Source organism: Theropithecus gelada, chromosome 3 (assembly GCF_003255815.1).
Source record: "Theropithecus gelada isolate Dixy chromosome 3, Tgel_1.0, whole genome shotgun sequence".
NCBI classification, from domain to species: domain Eukaryota; kingdom Metazoa; phylum Chordata; class Mammalia; order Primates; family Cercopithecidae; genus Theropithecus; species Theropithecus gelada.
In genome coordinates this window covers 82,031,396-82,044,817 of record NC_037670.1, presented here as the reverse complement: position 1 = coordinate 82,044,817, position 13,422 = coordinate 82,031,396, and the positions used below count along the sequence as shown (strand labels likewise).

General features: G+C 44.3%; 1 protein-coding gene across 1 annotated transcript in view; it reads left to right on the top strand.

Annotated features, from left to right (window-relative positions):
• The window catches only part of MINDY4 (MINDY lysine 48 deubiquitinase 4), a 123,814-nt gene that overhangs the window by 11,797 nt on the left and 98,595 nt on the right, over positions 1–13,422 (top strand). The window contains exons 4-5 of the mRNA XM_025378028.1: positions 2,447–2,690; positions 7,963–8,372. Of these exons, the coding sequence (XP_025233813.1) occupies positions 2,447–2,690; positions 7,963–8,372 (654 nt within the window). The remainder of the gene's footprint in view (positions 1–2,446; positions 2,691–7,962; positions 8,373–13,422) is intronic.

The window sequence follows — 13,422 nt, the reverse complement described above, 5'->3', positions numbered from 1 at the left end:
GGGAAAATCCATTTTCTTTTCTTTTTTAGCTTCTAGAGGTCACCTATGTTCCTTGACTCTTGGCCCCTTCTTCCATTTTAAAGCACATTGCTCCAGCCTCTGCTTGTGTTGTTATATCTGCTAACTTTACTACTACCTTTGATCCTCTTGTCTCCTTCTAAGAAGGACCCCTGTAATTACATTGGGTCCACCAGATAATCCCATTTTACGACTCTTAATTTAATCACATCTGTAAAATCCCTTTTACTGTGTAGCTAACCCACTTACATAGTTAACCATAAGTGGGTTAACCCACTTATGCCTAGTGTTCCATTATTGGAACACTAAGCATGTGGGAGTTATTTATATCCTACTGCTCAAGGTCATTGCCAAGGTCTGATTTTTCACTCATGCAAAAATTCAAAAAATTGCAACCTCTGGCATAAATGGATTAATAGATTCCAGGGATAAGGATGTGAATATCTTTTGGGGGGTCACCGTTCAGCTTCCCACACTCTGTGTTTTCAAAATCTCTGCTGTGAAGTAGTGTTATTATCCTGTTGAGGCTGTCAGAATGGACTACTTTGCGATGGAGAGTAGTTACGATTCACTGTGTTTATTTTAAATTCCATGGTTGTAAGGTTCAAGCACTTGCTTTATTTGATTTTCTTAAAAACAGGGGTATGGTATTGGTATTCTAAAAGGCAACAAAACACTGTAGAGATGGGAAAAATCTGAAAAATAAGCTCTTTAAAAAATCTTAGGAAGAAAATGAATTGGCATTCTTGATTGAACCTCTATTATCCGGGAAACAATGACATTAAATTACGACCTTAAGACACTGCAGTCCTCAGCAGTGAGCTTAACTTCCTGGGAATGGGTGCTGTCTTCTGGCTCCATTGAAAAGCATTTCCTTTCCTGAGGGTCGCTGAAAGTCAGGGCATGGGTGTCAAGCTGCCAAAAGGTGGGACCATGACGAGCAATTAGCACAAGGATTCAGAGGTGCAGGGTTGTAAGGGGCTAGGAAGAAGCTCTTCCTCCAAGGCACTTACTGCCTGGCTGGGAAGTGAAATATTTCTGACACAATAAAAAAGCAACTAGGAAGTTGAAGCTCCTGAGTCCTACCCAGTTACCCAAGCCAAAAATATAGGTGTTCTTGCCTCTTCCTTGTCTGTCATCTTCTGCATCTGTGAGTCCTGTGAGCTCTTCACCCAGAGTGATAGTAGGCACTTTCCTTCTTTCCTCCTTTCTCTGCCCACCGGCGAGGGCCTCAGTTCACACTCCCATCCTCTTTTCCTGGTTAACTCCTACAGCCCCTCCCTGGTCTCCAGGCCTCTAGTGATCTTCCTTCCCTGGTCTTCAGGCCTCTAGTGATCTTCCCTCAAATCCACCCTTACCCTAAGATAGTGTGAGCTTTCCACGAAAGGAGTCTGGTCATGCTGCTCCCCTGCCAAAGGGCTTCGGACATTCCCTGCAGCTTTCAGGGTAAACTCCTTAGAATACCATGCAGAACCCCATTCCTGACCAGCCCCGGCTGCTCCCCTGAGCACATTCTGCTTTAGAGGCCTGTGTGCTGGGGCTGGGCCTTCTGCTGGGGACCTCTTGCTGCCTGATTCTCTCAGACTCAGGTGCTGCCTTCTCTGGGAGCCCTTTGGGATTTCCCCAGGCTGGTTCCAGTCCCTTCCTGTGCTTGACATGCCCCAATCTCAGCACACACGACTGCCCTCCCGCATGTGATCCAGTGCCTGGTAAGCAGCTTGGCATAGGGTAGGGGGCCGTACCCATTTATGGCAGAGCCCAGTAGTAGAAAATAGCTGAGACTGTGTCACAGGAGTGCTGGCTTCTGGGTGATCAGAGGTAAGATTCCCCTTTGCCTGGGTCTCTTGCTTTGTCTTGTGGGCTCTCTCACTCTTGTTCTTTCTGAGTCTGTGCTTATTCTCACGGTCTCTCACCTTCTTTTGTTCTTTTTTGCTCTCTTCCTTCCTCTCTCTCTCTCTAACACACACACACACACACACAGCCATTGGCACACCTGACTCCAGGTTTAGCTGAACAGCGGGGAATGCCAAGTTTGCTGTGGGTCTTCTCCATGCTTCTCAGTGGTGTGCGGCAAGGCTGGGCTTCACATACCCCATGACTGTACTGAAAGATTATAGTCTTCCTTAGTCATTCAGGTCTGGAAGACTAAGGACGCTCTTTAGTCTTAAGGACTTGAGGAGTGCTGTTATGGATCATCATCTCTGAATTTGTTTGCTTGTTTATTGGCCTTATTTTGTAGGGCAGACTTGCCCTGATACCAGAGTATTGTCTGTTCCTTGTCTTTCATGATAATGCACTGGCTGGTTAGAAGTCATCATAGACTTGTTAATGGGCTTGCTTTGAGTGCCCATTGAATGTGGAATTTGCTATCTTTGTTATTGATTCCTTCTGGGGAGTCTGTTTTAATGGAAATATTCCTTTTTCACAGACATGACAATCTTGATGGAGATGTACTTGGTAATTTTGTATCATCTAAAAGGCCTCCACACAAAAGTAAGCCCATGCAGACGGTTCCGGGTGAAACTCCTATGTTGGCTTCTGCGTGGGAGAAGACGGACAAGCTTCACTTGGAGCCCTCCTTGGATGTGAAGAGGATGGGAGAGAATTCCAGGCCAAAGTCTGGTCTGATTGTGCAAGGCATGATGGCTGGGCCCATCGCCAGCTCCCCACAGGTGGGGCTATTGCTCTTTCTATTGTTATGAGATTGGAGGCTGAGGACTGGGCCAGGCTTAAGGCACGCCTGGGTTTATTTGGGGTACCCCACAGGACAGTCCGAGAAGAGGGCCTGTGCGTGGGGTGGGAAGTACACTGCCTCTGTTTTCTCCCTGGCTCTACTGTCAGTGACCCATGAGGCCTTGAGCAGGTCTCCTTTCCTGCCCTTAGCTTACCCATTTTGTCTGTGAGGTGGATGCCATGGTTTTCTATTCCTCTGCTGGGTGAGAATACCTGCTCAGCTTTGTCTTTGCAATTCAGGAGTGGAGAACCTATCCAGGTTTAGAGAGCATCTTCAGGCTGAGTGTGGTGGCTCACGCCTGTAATCCCAACACTTTGGGAGGCCGAGGTGGAAGAATCGCTTGAGCCTAGGAATTGAGCCTGGGCAACATAGGGAGACACTTGTCCCACTGCCCCATCTCTACAAAAAATTAAAAAGTTAGCCAGGTGTGGTGGTGTGCATCTGTAGTCCTAGATACTTAGGTGGTTGAGTGGGGAGGATTGCTTGAGCCTGGGAGGTTGAGGCTACAGTGAGCTGTGATCATGTGACTGTGCTCTGGCCTGGGCAAGAGTGAGACCCTGTGTGAAAAAAAAAGAGAAAAAAAAAAAAGAAAAAAAAAAAAAAAAAAGAAAAAAACCAGAGAGCATCTTTTAAAATAAATGTGAAACATGATAGTTAAAAGGGACTAAAACCCCAAAGCCTTATGGTTTCATTTATTCTGCTTTTATTTTTTTCTCTTTCAAAAAAAGATTCTAAAAGTTTCACATTGTTGTTTTATAGTCTCCCTTACAGGGTGACCATGGTAGAGTTCCATTAGGCAGAGAGACAAAACCAAATCAGGGACATATGTAAAAGAAGTTTGCAAAACAACAAACAGAAAAGCAAAGCAAAAGTAAACACCAAACTCAAAGTGCCATGTCAGTCAAATCAGGGAGCCTGAGCCAACAAAAAATAGGTGTCTGTGTCCACTTGCGCTCTCACTTACCTGCTGTATGTTTAGGTGTGATGTAGGTGCTGGCACTGTTCTCTCAGTTCATTTGGAATTAGGACAGAAAGAAGTGGGTCCTCTCCCTGCCCCTGGCTCCATCTTGTGGGATCTTTGGTCAAGGTTTTTATTTCTCTTGGCTGCAGTCTCTTCTATTAGACCAGCTGTCTGAGGCCCCGTAGGGCTCTGGGATTTCAGTGCTCTCGAGATCATGCAGTCTTGGGGTACAGATCAAGGAAGAGCCTGCCCGCCACTGTGTAGTTCAGGCCACAGCTCACCTTGATGTCATACCCCATCCTAGGCCTTCTTGTTGAAGAAGGACATTCATAAACTGAACCCTGTCCAGAGGAAAGGGGCTAGAATGGTGAACAGTTTGGAGGAAATTAAAAGGTTTAGAGATGTTTAATCTTGTGGGAGATTGGCAGAATGTAAGAGATTTCTTTGAATATGGAGGTTGGAATAGCCTATCTCCATGTGAGATAAACTCTGTTTGCAATCTTGAGCTTAGTCTGTAAGCCTCCTGAGAGCAGGACACTGTTGTGTTTCTGTGTAGTGCGTGGTGTGTGCTTGCTGGCACCATTGTTGGGTTGAGTGGTGTAGCCTTGCCTGGTGGCTCCAGACAGCACAACTGGCACCAGTGGATGGAGGTTGGTATAGGAGCCCTCCATTAGTCAGAGCCACTTCAGCAGTGGAGAAGGTTGTTTTGAAAGGGACTCAGCTAGTTGTGTGAAAGGGAAGTTAGGTCACCCATCTGCTGGGGACACTGTGGAAGGAGCCCTGCCTGGGTGACAGTTTAGACTTACATCAGTGGTTCTTAGACTTTTAGCCTCAGGCTGTCTTTATACTCTTAAAATTATTGTGGAGTGCAAAGAGCTTTTGTTTATGTAGGTGTGTCTATTGCTATTTACTATATTTGAAATTAAAAGTGAGAAGTTAAAAATATTTACTTACAAAAATCATTAAAAATAACAGTAGTAAACCTATTACATGTAACACGATATATTTTAATAAAAAATACATTTTTCAAAACAAAACATTAGTGAGATGAGTAGCATTGTTTTACATATTTTTGCAGATCTCTTTATCGTCTGGTTTAGTAGTAGATAGTTCAAGCCTCATATTTGCTTTTGCATCCAGTGTGTTGCAATATGGTGTTTTGGTTGAAGTGTGTGAAGAAAATCTGGCCTCACCTAGATAAGCAGTTGGAAAAGGGAAAAGTATTTTAATAGTCTTTTCAGAAAACTGAGGTTTTTTTTTTTTGATGCTACACCGAAACTAGACAAGTTGTAGTTTCTTAATGTGAAATCTTAAACCATATCAGTAAACTTTTTGTACCTTATCAATTTCCCTTGGTATGTCTTGCACTTTGAATTTTTTACCCCTGAAAGATTTAGTAACATGATATATTGGTCATTTGGAAAATATTGGTTACTGAGTTATATAGATCTTCCAAATGTGGACACATCTCATTAGACAAAAAGAAAATCGCACCAAAGAATTTCATTTGTTGATGTCACTCCCAGCTGATCCAAGAAGTTTTTAAGTATTGCAAAGCTCTCAAACTCACAGTGGCAGTTAGAAGTTTTCCAAAATTCTAATTTTTACCTGACAGCTTGTGTTTTATCACTGACAAAAATACACCATTTGTTTCCCTTGAGGTGACAGGCTCAATTGATTTTCAAGAAAATGCCTGCCAAATACCCACGCTTGAGTAACCATAGTTTGTCTGTCAGTGGTTCCATGAAAAAACCAGCAAGCTCACTCGCAGCCTAGACAGTTGTGCAGTGCCAGCTGCCATCCTCCATGCTCAGCGGAATGCCTGCACGCCCCTCCCACTGTATCACTCAGGGTGTTGAAGAGATGTGTGCTGGAGAGTCTAAGGGCATAAAATGAATACTTTTTATGTATCAGCATGGACATTCCTCAGTGAAGTCAGCACTTTGTTCACCTATTTTCACTGTGAGTGTGCAGGTAAAGAGGGCCTTGGGCACTAGTAGAGTTTGGTGCCACTGCCTTGTTTCGTGCTTGGGACCAGCAGTTTTTCCCACTGTTGCTTTGTGCACAAAGTCAGCACAGTGGTAAAAGGCACCTGGGACCAGCAGTTTTTCCCACTGTTGCTTCGTGCACAAAGTCAACACAGTGGAAAAAGGTAAATTGTGTCATCTTACTACTATCAAAATAGTTTTGAATTCCCTAAAAGGGTCTAGGGACTCTTAGGGGTTGGTGGACTACTCTGAGGACCAGTAAACCAGAGGAACACCAGGGTCCTGTCCTAGCATGACGTCCTGATCATCAAGTGTGTGCAGTGGAGGTCCCCTTTGTACCTGCGCTGTGAGGGAGATGGCTTGGACCCGCTTCGCCGCCGAGGGCATTGCTGCAAACTTCTCCTTTTGGTAATTGTTTTGGGAGGTGGTATCTGAAACCCGCAAAGGATGTTGAAGGAAGGGTTGCTATAGAATTTCGCCAGATTCTCTAGAAGGGACATTGTGGCCTTTGAGTACCTTGGCCATACTTACTGGTTGCTCAGGAGAAAAGAGCCAAAGATTGTTGGGTATTTCATCATTTTTACTACATCACTTCTGTATTTAAGAATGACTTAAGAGGCTGGGCTCCCTGCAGCAGCTCCAGCTCCCTTCGGCCAGAAGTTTGAGTCTCCTTGGGAATGGTGACTAATGTCTTCCCCACTTTGTGCAGGGGATGTCCTGAGTGGCTTTGGGAGGAGGTTTATAGTGCTTAGTAATGTCTGCTTAGCCAGAACATTACAAAATTAAGGTTTCCTTATTCCAGCCCGGTCTTTACTATTTGGTCTTGGATTATTTCTGGAAATATTGAGAGGTTCAGAATTTTAAACCAAGGAAAAGCCTGGTATGTCTGTCTTTGTCTCCCCACCCTCCCATTAGTAACAACACGAGTTCCCATTTCCTCCACTAATCTTTGACAGTAAGGGAGGATATTTGGATATTTAATTGACTCCTCTAGAATTCCTTCATTTCAAACACTAAGCAAATCTTGAGTGCCTATTAGGTATACGCTGCTGAGCTGGGTGCCCTGTGAACACCAGAGGCAAATTAAGAATGACCTCTGCCATCAGGAGGGGGTTAAGACCATATGTAAGTGGGCACAGGGCAAATACATGTAGGAGTAGTGAGCGTTTGCTGACTGCTGCAGTACGTCTGGCTCTGTGCTAGTGCCTTGCACGGGTCTCATTTCATCCTCCGTACAGTCTTGTCGGAGAGAAGTACTACAGGTGCCTCATCCCTCGTCCAAAACATTTGGGCTGGATGTCTTTTGGAATTTATATATATGTATATTTTAAATTTGGAAAGGAAGTACAGTGCATGAGACACATACCACATAATGCCTTTTGTAGGGTTTGTGGTAGCACCCCATGAGCAAAAAACATGACCATTTCAGCAACTCCATGTAAGAATGAATATTCACATTTTAAAAAGACTATAAGCAGCCTCACAACAGTTAAGAATTTACCACAGGATTTTAAAAAACCTTTCATTTTCAGAGGTTTTGGGATTTATTTATTTATTTTTTTTGAGATGGTGTCTCGCTGGCCCAGGCTGGAGTACAGTAATGCGATCTCGACTCACTGCAATCTCTGCCTTCTGGGTTTAAGTGGTTCTCCTGCTTCCACCTCCCGAGTAGCTGAGATTACAGTCATGCACCACCAGGCCTGGCTATTTTTTTGTATTTTTAGTAGATATGGGGTTTCACCATGTTGGCCAGGCTGGTCTCGAATTCCTGGCCTCAAGTGATCCGCCCGCCTTGGCCTCCCAAAGTGCTAGGATTACAGGCGTGAACCACCATCCCCAGCCTGGTTTTGGGATTTAGAAGTGACAGGTAGTGGATTGTGGACTGGTTATATTACAGGTGAGGAAATCAGGGACAGGGAAGTTAAGCAGCCTGCCACAGGTGACACAGTTGGTAGGTGGTAATGCAGACTGGAGCGACGGCTTCACCTGCTGCATGAACCTGCTCTCTGTAGGGGCTGCGAGAGAAAGGCCCAGGCCTGCTCTGAGGTTCCGGCAGGTGGGGCGTGCATCACTGAAAGCACAGAGGTGGCAGCATTTGAGTAGCTCCTCAAAGAGTAGGCAGGATTTTAAGGGAAAGAGTCAGGGGTAGGAAAATACATTCCTGGGAGAGACATCACATCATGGGCAAATGCTTGAAGTGGGATCTGTGTTTTCCAGCTCCCCTCAAGGGTCCTCACTGCTTTTGTCCTTACTCCCTTTAGGATTCTTTTCACAGATGCTCTCTGAGACGGTCCTCACCCTCAAGCAGCTCCACCCAACCCCAAGAAGAGAGCCGGAAGGTCCCTGAGCTCTTTGTCCGTACCCAACAGGACATTCTGGCCTCGAGCAGCAGCTCCCCCTCCAGGACCTCTCTGGGTCAGCTTAGTGAACTGACCGTGGAAAAGCGGAAGACCACTGCCAGCAGCCCTCCCCATCTGCCCAGCAAAGGGCTGCCCCCGCGGGACAGGGCCAGGCCGAGAGATCTTTCTGAGGACAGCCCAGCGGTGGATGGCAGCACAGACGTGGACAGGATGCCCTTGAAGCTCTACTTGCCTGGTGGTAATTCTAGGATGACCCAGGAGAGGCTGGAAAGAGCATTCAAACGGCAGGGCAGCCAGCCCGTACCTGTCAGGTGAGTGTGCCACGCAAAGGTGACGGCTTTTCAAAAAGAAACTCTACCTCTCACATGTTGTCTAGTCCCTAATGGCTCCCAAGGGGCCTTCTTAGGCTTCTTGGTCTCTCAGAACAAGCCTGCGAAGTAACCAGCAAGGCAGAGTTTGTTATGGTCTACCAGGAAGAAAACTCAGCCAGAGCTCACACACCTGGAAAGCTGAAGAATGCTCTAGATAGGGGTGTCCAACCTTTCGGCTTCCCTGGGCCACACTGGAAGAAGACTTGTCTTGGACCACACATAAAATACACTAACAATAGTTGTTGAGCTAAAAAAAATCACAAACAAACCTCAATGTTTTAAGAAAGTTTATGAATTTGTGTTGGGCTGCATTCAAAGCCGTCCTGGGCTGCATGTGGGCTGCGGGTTGGACAAGTTTGCTTTAGCAGATGGGCTCAAAACATACCTGCAGCAACATGGCCAGGCAGACGTGGCTAAGAGTTTCTTGTGGGAAGCCAGAGATACAGTGATGAATCAGCTCCCACAAGGATCCCTTAGGGCATTATTTCTATTTTATTTTATTTTTCACCCTATGCTTACTTTTATTCTTTACAGTAGGCCTTGATGATTCCTACATTGATTGATTTTTTTAATGTTAAACCAACCTTACATTCTAAGAATAAATCCCACTTGGCTATGATAGATTATCTTTTTGTATATCATTGGATTTGACTTATTAATATTTCGTGTAGGGATTTTATGTATAAGTTTATGAAGGAGATTGGCGGGCATATTTCCTTTCTTGCAACAGCTTTGTCAGTTGCTGATACCTAGGTTATGCTAGAAGTGGTCCCTCTTTTTCTATCCCCTTGAAGAGTAAGTATAAGATTGATGTGATTTCTTCCTTAAATATTTGGGAGAATTTACTGGAGAAATTTTCTGTGCATTAGGTTGAAAGGTTTAAATTATGTATTCAATTAAATCTTTTGAATTCAAATTTCAACTTTCTTCTTGTGTAAGTTTTGGCAAGTTGTATTTTTTCAAAGACTTTGGCCACCATATATATATATGTTTTTAATTTATTGGTATAAAATTGTATAATTATATTATCGTCTTATTATCACTTTGAAGTTTGTAAGATCTATAGTTATGTCTCTGTTTCATTCCTAAGATTGGTAATTTATGTTCTTTCTCTTTTAACTGGTCTCACTAGGAATTTGTCATTTGTGTAATATACTCAAAGAAAACTTTTGGCTTTCTGTTTGTTTTCTATTTCATTGACCTCTGCTCTTATTTTTATTATTTTCTTAATTCTATTCTCTTTGAGTTTGATTTGCTATTATTTCCTAGTTTACTGATTCTCAGCCTTCTTCTTTTGTAATATCTTTTAAAGCTGCACATTTCTCTGTAAGTAATGCTTTGTCTGTATTCCATAAGTTAATATGTTAAATATTCATATAACTTAGTTAATATATTTTCTAATTCCCATTGTGGTTTCTTTTTTTTTTTAACCCATGGGTTATTTAGACATGTACTACTAATTTCATATATTTAGGGTATTTTTTTGTTTATATATATAGTTTATACATTATTTTTTGTTTATGTAATTATTTGTATATATTATTATTTATGATTACAATCCTTTGATATTTGCTGAGATTTCCTTCTAGTATATATTTAAAGCTTATCTCTGATAAGCAGCATGTATTTGGAACTTTAAATCTAGTCTGATAATTTTTTATTCTAGTTGGAATAATTATGGCATTTTTATTTTCTTTTTACTTGAATAACTTCCTGTAGTATTTTTTTTAGCAGGTATGTTAATTTTTTTTTCTAGTTTTTGTTTGGAAATGTCTTTGGTTTACTTTTTTTTTTTTTTTTGGAGACAGGGTCTCAGTCTGTCACTTAGGATGGAGCGCAGTGGCACAATCACAACTCACTGCAGCCTTGACCTCCCGGGCTCAGGCGATCCTCCCACCTTAGCTTCTTAAGTACCTGGGACCACAGATGCACTAATTTCCACACACCTGGCTAATGCTTTGTATTTTTTGTAGAGACGCGATTTCGTTATGTTGCCCAGGCTGGTCGTGAACTCCTGGGCTCAAGCGAACCTCCCATCGTGGGCCCAGGGTAGGTATTCTCATATAACACATGGTAGGGAGGGGCTGCCTGTGGAAGAGCAGCCCACTTCCAAGAGGAAAAAGGGCAAAGCTGAGCCTAAATGCCTTTCATTTTTTATGGAATTTATCAGTTATATAATTCACACTTCCTCCCTTAGGGTGGAGTGATTAAAGAGGGGGAGAATGGCCAGGTGGGCCAGACTAGCAGAGCCCTCTTCAAACTTCTAGAAAACACTGGGAGTTGAGAAAAAGCATCCTTCAACCCAGCAGTTATTATCCCCATTTCACAGATGAGGAAACTGAGGCACAGAGAATCCAAGGAACCTGACAAGTTTTCTGGGTGGATGCAGATCCAAGGGCGCACAGACTGGCAAATGGAATATGGGCTGGATTTTGGCTGTCTCTCACTCCCTCAGTGAGGCGTCTTTGTGTAGTGCACATACTGTACAACTCTACACAGTGCTCTTGATTTGAAACCAGGGCCAAAGTAATCCCAGTGGTAAATGTATCTGCATCCCCTACCCTTCCCAACTCCCCTCCATCAGTGCCCCCTTCCCCTTGTTGTTTAATTCAGTTTGGTAAACAGGGGTCTCAGTCTTAGTGTGTACCAGGTCCTGTGAGTTCCTCAAGGGGAGAAACGCATGTGCACATATAATTCTTCTAAAGCATGGGAAAGTACAGTGAGATGACATCAGAGCTGGCCATTAGCACAGAGCCAGCTCCACTACTCTGTCCTAAGGAAGCTGGAGGAGAGGGGCTACTTGGGGCTCTTTTAGGGCCTCCAAATATCAGGTTCAGGAAAATCCATGGAAGTCACACCTAGGGGCAAAGGTGGGGTTAGGGAGCAGGTGGAGGATGCAACCTGCTGAGATGTTAGGGGGTGTGAGTATCTGTGCAGTCAGGCACTCCTAACTCTGACTCCTCAGATCTGACCCCAGGAGCTGAAGGGACTATTTTCTGGTTTATTTTTTGTTTTTGTTTTTCTTCTGTGTCCTTTGATATCGAAAGATGCTTGGATTCCTTTGGAGGGGGAGATGCACTCTGATTTTTTGAATTTCCAGCTTTTCTGCACTGCTTTTTCCCCATCTTTGTGGTTTTATCTGCCTTTGGTCTTTGATGATGGTGACGTACTGGTGGGGTTTTGATGTGGATGTCCTTTCTGTTTGTTAGTTTTCCTTCTAACAGTCAGGACCCTCAGCTGTAGGTCTGTTGGAGTTTGCTTGAGGTCCACTCCAGACCCTGTTTGCCTGTGTATCAGCAGCGGAGACTGCAGAAGATAGAATATTGCTGAACAGTGAGTGTTGCTGTCTGATTCTTGCTCAGGAAGCTTTGTCTCAGGGGTGTACCCTGCCGTGTGAGGTGTGAGGTGTCAATCTGCACCTAGTGGAGGATGTCTCCCAGTCAGGCTGAGGGGGGTCAGGGACCCACTTGAGCAGGCAGTCTGTCTGTTCTCAGATCTCAACCTCTGTGCTGGGAGATCCACTGCTGTCTTCAAAGCTATCAGACAGGGGCATTTACCTCTGCCAAGGTTTCTGCTGCTTTTTGTTTAGCTATGCCCTGTCCCCAGAGGAGGAGTCTACAGAGGCAGGCCTCCTTGAGCTGTGGTGGGCTCCACCCAATTCGAGCTTCCCAGTGGCTTTGTTTACCCACTTAAGCTTCAGCAATGGTGGGCGCCCCTCCCCCCGCCTTGCTGCCACCTTGCAGTTAGATCTCAGACTGCTGTGCTAGCAATGAGGGAGGCTCCATGGGTGTGGGACCCTCCCGGCCAGGTGTGGGCTATAATCTCCTGGTGTGCCGTTTGCTAAGACCCTTGGTAAAGCACAGTATTAGGGTGGGAGTTACTCGATTTTCCAGGTGTTGTATGTCTCAGTTTCCCTTGGCTAGGAAAAGGGATTCCCTTCCCCCTTGCGCTTCCCAGGTGAGGCGATGCCTCGCCCTGCTTCAGCTCTCGCTGGTCGGGCTGCACCAGCTGACCAGCACTGATTGTCCGGCACTCCCCAGTGAGATGAACATGGTACCTCAGTTGAAAATGCAGAAATCACCCATCTTCTGTGTCACTCACACTGGAAGCTGGAGGCTGGAGCTGTTCCTATTCGGCCATTTTGGGCCCGAGCAACAGAACAAAGCTGGATGGAGAATGACTTTGATGAGTTGAGAGAAGAAGGCTTCAGTTGATCAAGCTTCTCAGAGCTAAAGGAGGAACTACGTAACCAGCGCAAAGAAACTAAAAACCTTGAAAAAAGAATGGATGAATGGATAACTAGAATAATCAATGCAGAGAAGACCTTAAAAGAACTGATAGAGATGAAAACCATAACACAAGAACTACGTGACAAATGCACAAGCTTCAGTAACTGACTCGATCAACTGGAAAAAAGAGTATCAGTGATTGAAGATCAAATGAATGAAATGAAGCAAGAAGTGTGGAGAAAAAAGAGTAAAAAGAAATGAACAAAGCCTCCAAGAAGTATGGGATTATGTGAAAAGACCAAATCTACGTCTGATTGGTGTGCCTGAAAGCGACAGGGAAAATGGAACCAAGTTGGAAAACACTCTGCAGGATATCATCCAGGAGAACTTCCTCAACCTAGCAACGCAGGCCAACATTCAAATTCAGGAAATACAGAGAATGCCACAAAGATATTCCTTGAGAAGAGCAGCTCCAAGACATGTAATTGTCAGATTCACCAAAGTTGAAATGAAGGAAAAAATGTTAAGGGCAGCCAGAGAGAAAGGTCGGGTTACACACAAAGGGAAGCCCATCAGACTAACAGCAGATCTCTCAGCAGAAACTCTCCAAGCCAGAAGAGAGTGGGGGCCAATATTCAACATTCTTAAAGAAAAGAATTTTCAACCCACAAATTCATATCCAGCCAAACTAAGTTTCGTAAGTGAAGGAGAAATAAAATCCTTTACAGACAAACAAATGCTTAGAGATTTTGTACCAGGCC